This window comes from Eulemur rufifrons, chromosome 7 (assembly GCF_041146395.1).
Source record: "Eulemur rufifrons isolate Redbay chromosome 7, OSU_ERuf_1, whole genome shotgun sequence".
NCBI lineage: Eukaryota > Metazoa > Chordata > Mammalia > Primates > Lemuridae > Eulemur > Eulemur rufifrons.
Genome location: NC_090989.1, coordinates 67967166 through 67979955, shown reverse-complemented (window position 1 = coordinate 67979955; position 12790 = coordinate 67967166). Strand labels below are relative to the sequence as shown.

The 12790-nt window shown below is 35.0% G+C and overlaps 1 protein-coding gene across 2 annotated transcripts in view; it reads left to right on the top strand.

Moving 5' to 3' along the window:
* The window catches only part of FYTTD1 (forty-two-three domain containing 1), a 28620-nt gene extending 20368 nt beyond the window's left edge, over window positions 1-8252 (top strand). For both annotated transcript variants that reach the window (XM_069472729.1, XM_069472730.1), the window contains exons 5-9: window positions 655-751; window positions 1146-1207; window positions 3080-3154; window positions 4378-4504; window positions 6255-8252. In XM_069472729.1, the coding sequence (XP_069328830.1) occupies window positions 655-751; window positions 1146-1207; window positions 3080-3154; window positions 4378-4504; window positions 6255-6353 (460 nt within the window). In that variant the 3' untranslated portion in view covers window positions 6354-8252. The remainder of the gene's footprint in view (window positions 1-654; window positions 752-1145; window positions 1208-3079; window positions 3155-4377; window positions 4505-6254) is intronic.
* Window positions 8253-12790: the final 4538 nt, after the last annotated feature.

Sequence of the window (12790 nt, the reverse complement as noted above, 5' to 3'; positions counted from 1 at the left end):
GCAATCCTACTGCCTCAGCCTCCCGAGTAGCTGGGACTACAGACATGTGCCACCATGCCCGGCTAATTTTTTCTATATATTTTTAGTTATCCGGTTAATTTCTTTCTATTTTTTAGTAGAGATGGGGTCTCGCTCTTGCTCAGGCTGGTCTCGAGCTCCTGACCTTGAGCAATCCTCCTGCCTCGGACTCCCAGAGTGCTAGGATTACAGGCGTGAGCCACCGCACCTGGCCCTTTTTTCTCTTTATTTTTGCTTTTCAGTTTTGCTATGATGTACCTAGGTATGGGGTTTTTTTGTACTAATCCTGTAAATCTGTAAATTTATGTTTTCACCAAATTTAGGAAATAACACTAAAAATGTGATTTTTAATGTCTTCACATGACATCTTATGTGTGGGACATTAGAAAGTTAAATTTTTGGAAGATAAATTACTTCGGAATTAACCAGGTTGTTACGTGATATGCTGCAGAGGGAGATATTTGTAGATCAAATCTCAATGGTTTCATGTAAATAAGAAAATAATTCAGAGTTGTGGTGTTATGTGCACTTTAAGTTTTCAGCCTATGAATTTAACTTTTTGCTTATTTTTTCTTAAGGTGTTTGAGAGTAGTTAAGTGGCTCAGATTATTCATGGTATATGTGTTTTTGTTGCAGAAATAATGTTCCAGCTAATTTTACCAGGAATGGAAATAAATTAAGCCATCAGAAAGATACACGTCAGGCAACTTTTCTTTTCAGAAGAGGCCTGAAGGTATTCCAAAAACCTTGGTGATGTTTTCTCTTTACTCAGAGAGGATCCTAAGCAGCCAACTTTAGTAATCATGAATCATAGGCAGGATTGGGTTCGGGGTGTAGAGAACATGACGTTTGATTAATTCTTTGTATTATATTTTTTCTATATACTATCTTTTGCCCTCCATAACAGTGTCTTACAAGAATTTAACATGTTATTTAGGAATAAACTTGTATTTGCCACTTATTCTAATATAGGAACTCCAACCAAGAGGTTTTGCTAGAATAGCACAGGCCTCTATGCTACATTCATCCACAGGCCACACTGGGTTATAAAGTTACAGGGCAGGATAGCTCTTTGGATTCAAATCCTCTGCTTTCTGTGGGATCTACTGCTTTTTTTTTCCCTTCAGGTTCAGGCCCAGTTGAACACAGAACAACTGCTAGACGATGTAGTAGCAAAGAGAACTCGTCAGTAAGTTTCAATTTGTTTTTCAAGGTGTATTTCAAAGCTCCCAGAATACTAACTGCCCAAATTACCATGTGCCCCAGTCCAAAAGAAATCAAATGAGACCCAAAATCAAATTGAGCCTGAAAGTTGGGCACAGTGGCGCACGTCTGTAGTCCCAGCTGCTCAAGAGGCTGAGGAGGAAGCCATGAGGCTTGAGCCCAGGAGTTCAAGGCTGTATTGTGCAATGATAGTGCCTATGAATAGCTACTGCACTGCAGCCTGGGCGACATAGTGAGACCTTATCTCTAAAAAGAAAAGAAATTGAGCCTGAAATAAATAAATCCCATTTTGTTTTTTGTTTTTCTCCAAAAAAACCTTTTGCGTTTTCACATGTCAATAATTGTAACAGTTTTAGCACCAAGTAGTTTACTCTATTTTTTTAATTGGTATCCCATTTTAATGAAACAGGTTTTTTTCTTTTCTTTTCTTTTTTTTTTTGGCTATAACTGTTTTTATACAAATGAACCTATTTCGAGAATGAATAGAAGAAAATCCAGTAGAGTTTTTGGAAAATTTGTAAAACTTTAAGAACAATAGAATGCTTTTGCTTTTCATGTAATCTTTTTTTCCCTTTATCCCTATAAAAAGTCTTAAAAATCTGTTTTTATTAGTTAATAATTGCACTTCCCAGGTGTGAGTTGTGACATTCTGATTCCATCAATGTGATGAGGTTTTGAGATTATTTAAAATTATGGCTACTTTTTGGAAACAAAACATATACAATTGGCTCTCAGTATCTGGAGGGGATTGGTTCCAGGACCAGCAAAGATAAACATAATCCTTGGATGCTCACTCAAGTCCCTTACAGTCAACTCTCTGAGAATGGTTGACTCCAACTCATACAGAACCTGCAGATATGGAGGGCTGATTGTAAAACATGGTCGTGGTCCAGATATGATACCAACTGTCATGGGGCATGATTTTGACCAATTGCAGTGGGAAGGAAACTATTTGAACCTGATGCTGGCACTATTCTTTAGCACAAGGATCATGACATTAGAAAATATAAGGAAGGAAATAATAATCATAGCCAATTTGCTTCTGCAGTGAACACCATATACTTAATTGTGACAACAATAAATGTTTATTTGTTTTGAACTTTGAGAATCAACCTGTAGACAAAGCACAAAATAGTTAATTTCAGAACAGAATATAATATAAATATCACATTTTGACTAATGTAAGCATAGAGTTGACAAAAAGCGGGAAGCACAAAATGAGAGAAGAGGTGAAAGGACAGAATAGAGGTATTGTTATCCACTCATACAAAGTTGGGAGGTGAGTCAAGAGACACTACTGAAAGAAATAGAGATTTAAGTAAAGTTACAATGGAAGTAAAGTAGTGGTATTGCCATCAAAATGTTTAGAGGTAGGTAGGGGAACTGGAGGATAGTGTGATGAGCTAAATCTGTATACATTGCAGTGAGATTTTACTACATAAGAATCTTGTTTAGTCAACTGGAAATAACCAGCAAGTAATAAAAATAGGGAAAGTTAAAAATGCTGCCTCTGGGGAGCAGGAATAGAAAGGAGGAGAATAGTAGGGTGAAGGACTGTTGCTTTTCATTAGAATTCCTTTGGTACTATTTGATTTTTTTAAAAAAGTATATATGTTTATTACACTGAAAAATATTTAATAAATAAAGTCAAGTGCCCAGGTCCTATACCCAAGATGCTGATTCATTATATCCTGATGGGGTTCAGGTATCTGTTTCTTAAAAGCTAAGAAAAAAGTAATGGCTACTTTTAAAGTGTGTATTTTTGTGTGGAATATATTAATACATAGAATTTATAAACTTCTACTTTAATGAAATTTTTCGGTTTTTTTGAAACTAGATGGCGAACTTCTACTACAAATGGAGGAATTTTGACTGTATCCATTGACAATCCTGGAGCAGTGCAGTGCCCAGTGTAAGTCTTTTCTTTCTTTTTGCAAAAATTATAACCCCTCAATATATAAGATAATAGAAAGGTATTGGACTTCTGCTCAGAGTATGATGTCTAAGTTAGGATAAACTGAGATATAAGGATAAAAGTAATACTTGTGATACAAAATGGAAATAGTATAGTGTAAAGTTAAAAGTAAAAGCTCAACTGGCTGTGATGTTAGCTCATGCCTGTAATCCTAGAACTTTGGGAGACCAAGGTGGGAGGATCACTTGAAGCCAGGAGTTCAAGACCAGCCTGAGCAACATAGTGAGACTCTGTCTCCACAGAAAATAGAAAAATTAGTTGGGTGTGGTGGCTCAGACCTGTAGTCCCAGCTACTCTGGAGACTGAGGCAGGAGGATTGCTTCAGCCCAGGAGTTGGAGGTGGCAATGAGCTATAATGACACCACTGCACTCTAGCCTGGGCAAGAGAGCAGAGGAAGGAAGGAAGGATGGGAAGGAGGGAAGGAAGAAAGGAAGGAAGGAAGGGAAAGGGAAAGGAAAGGAAAGAAAGAAAAGAAAGAAAGGAGAGAGAGAGGAAGGAAGGAAGGGAGGGAGGAAAAGAAAAGAAAGTAAAAGCTCCTGTGATTTCTGATTCTGTAGCCCCAAATAACCAGTTTTAACAATTTTTTAAATGTTTTTATTAAAAAAATTCTGTGCACGTATAACAATATATAGTTTTATGTGTGTATATCATACTACTCTTCTCCCCCTCCAGTAATATTTTTGGATGTCTTTACTTTTCAGACCATACAGACCTACCTTCTCTTTAAAGTCTTCATAGTATATTCTTTTATCTAGATGAGCTTAATTTTATTAACCCTTTCATTATATTTATTGTATTATAAACTTTATAGATTTATGGAGTTTATGATCCAGTCAGCCATTTTAATGATTGAAATGAAAAGAATGTAGCATGGGTCTCTAAGACTTCAGAACTTGCTTAATTTTAGAAGATCAAGACTTGGAAATCACCAGTCATTCCACATTGTTGAAAAGTTTGTAATTCTACTTAAAGAGGTATTTGGTGAACAATTATATATTTTAGTCTCTAGAGTAGTCAGTCAAGAGTCAGGTACTTAGTTTTTGAGCACAAAAAATATCCCTAATACATGTGTACAAGTCAAGATTCATAAGTACCAAATAATTTATTTTTCTTCTTTTGATTGTTAAGCTGCTCTGATATTTTAATATTTCTCTAACAGAACTCAGAAGCCACGATTAACTCGTACTGCTGTACCTTCGTTCTTAACAAAACGGGAGCAATCTGATGTAAAGAAAGTTCCTAAAGGTGTCCCCCTACAATTTGACATAAATAGTGTTGGAAAACAGGTAAAAAAAAAAGGTTTTTTGTATTTCTTTGAGTCATTCACTGAAAATATTTTAATTAACAAAATAATTGTTGCTTAGTGAATTAACAGGGTGTCCTAACCCCCTCTAAACCTAGGCAGCCATTAATATACTTTCATCTCTATAGATTTGCCTATTTGACATTTCATATAAACTGGCTTATACAATATGTGATCTTTGTGCCTGACTGCTTTCACTTAGCGTAATGTTTTCAAGGTTCATCCATATTACATCAGTATTTCATTTCTTTTTATTGCTCAATAATGTTCATATGTATATACCACATTTTATTCATTCATCAGTTGATGGACATCTGGGTTGTTTTCACTCTTTGACTATTATGAATAATATTGCTCTGAACATTTGTGTACAAGGTTTTATGTGAACGCATGTTTTCATTCTCATTGGTAAATACCTGTGAGTAGAATTGCTAGGTCGTATAGTAACTCTATTTAATAATCTTTTGAGGAAACTGCCAGACTGTTTTCCAGGGAAGTGGTTGTGCCACTTTGCATCTATGAGGGCTCTAAATTTTTCCACATCCCTCCCAACACATTATCTGTCATTTGACTGTAGTTATCCAATTGTGAAGTGGTATCTCACTATGGTTTTGACAGTTTTTATATTTACCACTGTATCCTGTGAGCTTTTGTAGTGAATTTCTAGATTTCTTAGGATTTTTTGTGTAAACAATCATGTTATTCCTCCAGTTCCTTTCCAATCTTTAAGCCTTTTCTTTTTCTTGCTTTATTGTAATGGCTAAGATCCCCAGTACAATGTTGAATCAAAGTGGTGGTATGTGTGCTTATATGCATGCCTTGTTCTAAAGCCTCAGGGAAAAACATTAAATCCTTTATCATTTAGTTTCTTGCTTTATTGTAATGGCTAGGGTCCCCAGTACAATGTTGAATCAAAGCGGTGGTGTGTGTGCGCTTATATGCATGCCTTGTTCTAAAGCCTCAGGACAAAGCATTAAATCCTTTATCATTTAGTATGATGTTAGTCATAGGTTTTTCATAGATGCTCTTTGTCAGATCGAGGGAGCTCCCTTCTCTTGATTTGCTAAGAATTTTTATCATGAATGGGGATTGGATTTTGTAATGCTTTTTTGGTATCCAGTGAAATAAGAATCTGGAATTAAAGATAAAAAGTATGCATAGAAATTTGATCAAGTTTATTTTGCTTATTTTTATTTTGTCACTGTTGTTACTTTTTCTTTTTTTCAGAAATGAAGTATAGTTTGGGAGCACTTTCTGTTAGTTAATCAAAAACCAGATTTTCATTTGAATTTGATTTTAATTTCTGTGGTGAACTCACAGAAATTCAAGAAAATTTATTTCAAAACATCCAGAAGTCTAAACACGTTTCCTTTTATCAGAGACATCATTAGAGTTGATGGCAGTACTTGCAGAGACTGAAAATAATTCAGATAGGGGGATCTTTGGGTGTATGAGTTTTGTATAGTGTATAACGTAGGCTTTATGGTGGTTAGGAGAGGGATTCTGACTCAGATTGCCCAGTTTAAATTCTGGAACTGCTACTAGTAGGCAAGTTAACTAACTTCTCTAAGCCTAACTTCACATTTCATATGGTTTTTGTTAGGGTTAAAGGAGGTCACAAACATAAATATTTAGCAAGTATTAGCTCTTGTTACTATTAATTACCGTTCACATTATTCTAATGCAAATGTAGCTTTTAGTCAAATTGTTAATTTTTTTTTCCTTTTCTCTAGACAGGAATGACTTTGAATGAGCGGTTTGGGATCCTGAAGGAACAAAGAGCCACTCTAACATTCAACAAAGGAGGAAGCCGCTTTGTAACTGTGGGATAGATCCATGTCAAAGGGACTTTCAAGAGATGACTCTGTTTGAAAAGTTAAATTGCTTGAAGATTTCATCACAGAAATTCAAGAAACTTTACTTCAAAATATTCACAAGGCTAAATAACTCTTATTTTTATTTTTGAAGTTTTTTTTAAAAACATATGTAAAATAATGCCCTGAAAGAATAACAGGGAATATATCTATCTGTTCTTAAAGATTTCATGGTTGACCCAGACAGAGCAATTCTCTATTTGACATCTTTGGTTCCTCACGCAGCAGAAGGAAGACAGAAAGATAGAATTTGATTATTTTTATGATAGTGGTATTTAGGATCTTACCACCTTTGTCCATTTTTTAGATTTTGCCATGGTAAATCTTCGTCTTCAGAAATATGAGTAGGTCTCTTTGTTGCTGTCACTTATCCTTTAATAGTGTTCATGTAATAAGTGCAGTTGCCTTTTCTTCATTAGAGATATAAAAAATTTATGTAAATTTTAGTTTTGGGTTTTAAGATGTATGGAAATATCTGGAACTTGGTTCATTTTTCAGGTAGTGTTAGGCTAATCCCCCAGAGTTGTATATCTTTAGTGCTGAACTTTTAACAAGAAATGTGGCTCTAGGCATTAGTCTCAGTTTAAAATGTTGGTGTTTGAAGGCTGAAGTGCATATTTACCAAGATACCTGGTAGGGCCTTGGAAGAGAAGGTCTAATTTAAAAATCTGACAGTTTGTGTTTAGTAAATGAAGAAAGCATGAGAGGAAGTGGCAAGTTGAAGGACAGGTAACTGAGATGAAAAGTTTCAAAACCCAGGTCATAGGTATACTGTTTGGATTTAGTATAGTCTTGAGTCTCTTGTCCATAAAGAATTTCTCAAGTGATATTTAGAAGAATTATAATTATTAAAACAGATTGAGTCCCTTAGATATTTTGATAGTAAAATTAATAGCCATAAAGTCCTAGACTTATTTAAAAAGTATAAATTTATAAGCTTTTAAGCTTGTTAAATAATTTACAGCTCCAAAAACAAAAATATGCTTGTATATGTCACAAAGTAAAAAAGGCAGTTACATTGTAACTCTCTTGTGTACCTCTCACTCTGATTGCTTATGTGGTATAAAGTTCAGGCATTTATGAGGAGAAAAGATTTTTTCCTCCCTCTCTGGAGGCTTGGGAAGAGTTAGTCTGTTGTGCCAAGATAGTGCTAAGAGTCCTCAGATAGTTGTATACTGTAAATTACGATATAATGCCAAAATGCAGCAAAATATTTCAGCTACAAGTTATAAGTTTGGTCATTTTGAAGCTTGACTTTTTGGTTTGCTATAATGTTAAAACCTCTAATGGGTGTTAGTTTCTCTGAAGTATATTATTATTGACTTTTCCTATAAAACAAAGCATTAAGTTATCTTTCCTGCCTGCCTTACATTGTATACTAGACTTCATTGTTGTCTCTCATGCTTCTTGGGTTACTTACTGATTTATGCTAGCCATGGAAAGCTATCAATAACAGTTTCATGCTTATACCAAAGAATTAAATCTGATCCTTAATATCTGATATTTTGCCAGTACTTAGACTGATAAGGGATTATTGGAAGCCAGTTACAGAATTTGAAAATAAACTCAGTTTCTCTTTAGCTATTTGATGCTTTTCATAGAGGCCAAGAACTCACTGCAAAACATTTTTGCAAATATGAATGCTTATATTTGGTCCAGGAACAACACATTTTATGCTGGTTTAGAATTACCGGTAGTTTATTTTAAGGCAAAGGAAAAGCAACTGAGCGTGAATTTGCTGTCTTTAGAACAGTTTATGAAAATATGGTATAAAGGTGTTTTTATTTTCCTGTTAAATATTATTGTACAGAACTATTAGTAATGCCATTTTTTGGAAAACCTTAAAAATTGCCCCAAATGTTGACATTTAAGTGCGTCAAATAACAGTGTCTTTGGTATATTAAACTTTTGCTCTTCATGCATCTGTAATTTAATTTTCAAGTATAAAATTTTGCCTTTGGTACAACTAAATTAAAACTCTTGAGTAATAACATGATGTATATAAACAAAACAATATGCTTTGTTGGAGGAAAATTTCCTTTCTTGGAATGTGGTTGTAGTCATCCTTGTTCAGTTCTTAAAAGTTTTTGTTTTTGTTTTAAACAGGATGCAACTTAAAATTTCCTTTGCATCAAGGTGTATGCAAAACATTGATGCAGTGCATCATAAAATGAAAGTTTGTATTTAATGAGGAGGTGCTTTACACTGTACTTTTTGGTGTTTTTTGGAAAAGTTACATTTAGATCTATTCTGAAGCTGTTCATTTTTAACAAATAAAATGTTACAGGTTTCACATGATTTATTCTTAGCTATAAAGATTGAGTTGTGGTTTTTAGATTGTTCAGTGTTACAAAGAACTTGGTAGTGATTATTTATATTTGTAATTTTTAGGGTTTGAAAAGTTACCTAGTAGCTAAATTGGTAAATCAATCAAGACTCTCCTATTAGCATCCCTCTAACTGCCTTTTGATGATTTTATTCATAGCTCCAACAAGTGGTACCCAGGAGCAATTAAAAAAGAGAATCAAATTTACTTACAATTCGGAATATTAGGTTAGATGAGGCTTTAGAGATCATCCAGTTTAAACCTTCTTTTTATATCTTAGTAAAGTGGGTCCCAACGTTTTCAAGACTTGTGTGTTACAGTCATTTTTTTGAGCTCAGATCTAATTCTCAGTTGATAATAAACTGCTTCTCTGAATTGAACACCCACAGAAGTAGTGGAATGGTGTGTGGTTTGTCAGCTATCTAAGATTTGGTAACAGCCATGTTTTAGCATTTGTAGCATGGTAAGTAAACCTGTTATACCAGTGATGATTATGATACTTCATTACTTTGGTATTTCAAGTTAGGTAGACCTATTGGAAAGAACCAGTGTTCCTAATTAGCCATGTATTTTATTTAACATGCATAAACTTTTCACCACAATTTCAATTACAATTATCTCTTGGTATATATAGGGGCTTGGTTCTAGGACCTCCCACATACACAAAAATCCAGGTATACTCAAGTCCTACACCCACATATATGAAAAGTTGGCCCTCCATGTATATGAGTTTTGCATCCTATGATCTACGTTTGGTTGAAAGAAAAATCTGCCTGTAAGTGGGCCCACGTAGTTCAAACCCATGTTGTTCAAGGGTCAACTGTGTGAGCCAATCATAAACTACTTCTGTGTATGAAGAGACTTACAGGCTTCATTGCCCAGTGACTAATTTTTGTTAGAATAGGTATGTGTATCATTTATTTGCTGCCAATAGCTTTGTAATTTACATAATATGTACAGTTTCAGGGTAATTTTTGTTCTGATTTATTTTTACTAAAAGGAGATGAGTGAGAAAAAATAATTCACTTGGCACTACAGAGAATGAAATACCATACATTTAAAATGTAAGTAGTATTAAAGCAGAAAATAATTTCTTCATTTCTGATCAATAGACCTTTCAACTTTCATCAGGATTACATGATTATTTGTTTTTTGCTATTGTAAAAATGTTAAGCTTGTGATTTAAGCTTCCTTTTAAAGACAGTTCTTTTTTGAGACAGGATCTCTCTCTGTTGCCTGGGCTCGAATGCAGTGGCGTCATCATAGCTCACTGCAACCTTAAATTCCTGGGCTCAAGCCATCCTCCTGCCTCAGCCTTCAGAGTACCTGGGACTTTAGGTGTGACTAAGCCCAGCTAATTTTCTATTCTTTGTAGAAACTGGGTCTTGCTACCTTGCTGAACTCATGGCCTCAAGTGATCCTCCCCACCTTGGCCTCCCAAAGTGCTAGGATTACAGGTGTGAGCGACCATGGACATCCTTAAAGAAAATTCTTTTTGGATAGATCAATTTGTAGTTAGTCTTTTTTTGAAAATGATACCTCAATAAACCCCAAGCATTTATGACAAGAGTTTTGGACTATTGTGGACCATTGATAAAGATTTAAAGATTTACTTCGAAATTGTAGACTTCTAATGTCTTTTTTCCACATCTGCCATTTCAATTTATTTTCTGAGTGAAATCTATAACAAAAAGATTGATTAAAATAAGCAATGTGATACTATTCTGAGACTGAAATTACTTGTTCTGAGTGTATTAGGATGAGGTATACCAATGTTTAAAGATTAATAGAAAGCTGGTTCACTAGTGTGTATGTAATTAATTTCTACTTCTTCCATTTCCATTTTGCTTGTTTGAATTTTCTTGTATAAAGTTTTTAATAGTCAAATATTGCGGCCGGGTGCGGTGGCTCACGCCTGTAATCCTAGCACTTGGGAGGCCGAAGCAGGCAGATCATTTGAGCTCAGGAGTTCGAGATCAGCCTGAGCAAGAGTGAGACCTCATCTCTACTAAAAAAAAAAGAAACAAATTATATGGACAACTAAAAAAATATATAGAAAAAACTAGCCGGGAATGGTGGCACTTGCCTGTAGTCCCAGCTACTCGGGAGGCTGAGGCAGGAGGATCCTTTGAGCCCAGGAGTTTGAGGTTGCTGTGAGCTAGGCTGATGCCACAGCACTCTAGCCTGGGCAACGGAGAGAGACTCTGTCTCAAAAAAAAAAAAAAAAAAAAAAAGTCAAATATTAGCGCTTCTTTTTAAAGGAATAAGAAAGGGAAGGACCAAACATTTATTGAATATTTTAAACAAGTCAGTTTCTGTGCTTTACATAGGAAGAGAATGGGATTCACCTAGATTTTAATCCTACTGCTTTGAGTTTACAAAAGTGGAATCTTAAAAGGAGTGACCATAGTATGTTTCTAGTGAGTAGAAGGAGGAGGAGGAGGAGTTTAATTCTGCATGACATGAATAGTGAGATGCAAAGCTGGAAAGAGTTATGAGATTTGAGTGAAACTTTTGCCCCTGGTATTGAATGAGTTAACTTTCAGCCTGTAAAATAAACAGGAAGAAGTAGGGAAGTTCATTGTATCAATTCCTAACACTGACTAGCCCCCACTGCCTATTTTTTCAGCTTCTGCTCCCAGACCACAGAGCAGTGGTAGGATAAGTTACCAATTGCTGTAGCCCTTTTGCTCTCAGCTTGTTTGCAATTCTCCATAGCACTTCTTTTATTCATTACTAGACTCTTTGGTTAACTCCCAGAAAGACTCCATTTCCTCATCATTTCCATCATCATAAGATGATGTCACCTACATTATGGAGATATTTAAAGGAGTAGGGTGAGAATTCTCTCATAGTCTACCTTTGTAGTTGAAACCTTAAATCCTTAAGAGGTCTCAAAATTAACTGCTCGATCTTTCCTACCATCCTTTCTTCACCTAGAACTTGGTCTCGCATAATAGTATATATAGCATCTTCATTTTCCCCCATATCCACAGGCCTTTCTTTTGGCTTTCAGATACTTACAGACTTAGGTACTTTCTCTTTAAAAGCTAATTCTTTTTCCTCTCCTACCAACCTTCTTCTGTGTTAGTACACAACCTATCTTGTATCTTTGCTGATTTCCACTCATCCTTACTAATTTTTAACTTATTAATAATATCCTCAGCCCTAAGAAATGGAAGATAATTATAGCACAGTTTAATATATTAAAGACCTTAAAATTTAGTTGCATAGGCAAACTAACATCAATTTATAAGCTTAGTTGAGGATTAGCATAGTATGTTGTCATTACAATGGGATGTACATGCAGATAGGAAGAATGAGGCATATTACAGAGACCTTTTCAGAAGAACTTAGTGTAAATGTGGAAAGTGATAAGCAATCAACTAAGATGACATAATGGTGCATTTAGAAAGCTACACCTGGCAACTAATTCTATAGTATTTTAGTTATTAATATGGAACATATGAATAGACTCTTAATCATTATAGTTGAAATTTCTCTATAAGATATAAAATGAGGTCCTGCTTTTAAATAGCTTATTTTCTAAGAATAACTAAATGATTTGAGGAATACCAATATAACAAACACCAATACATGCACTGGATAAATGTTGACAGGGATGACAGATACATCACCTGCCATTGTGACCCATGCTCATAACACACATTGATAATTTGTCATGAAACTTGCTGCTGAAGAAACTAGAATGTAGTATTAAGAGTTTATAGAACAACTCTCTGGGCAGCTTTTCTTAATCACTTTGGCACAGAGAGGAAACATTTTTACAAACTCTTGCATTTAGGGGTTCAGGTTTCATTGAACAGTTGGGCCTTGGATGATGGGTAGGATCTCTCCAGCCTTATTTTCTTTTGCTCTCTGACATGAACTTTCTATGGCCTTAATGTTCTCCACATGTACCATTATAAATCATATGTGGATGTGTAAATGCTGATCCATCTTCTAATCTGGAATATTGCTCTCACCTTCCTGCCTGTCCCACTTCATAATCCTTCAGGTTTGATTCAAAACTTCATCCATGATATATTAAGACTCCTTTTCTCTGAAC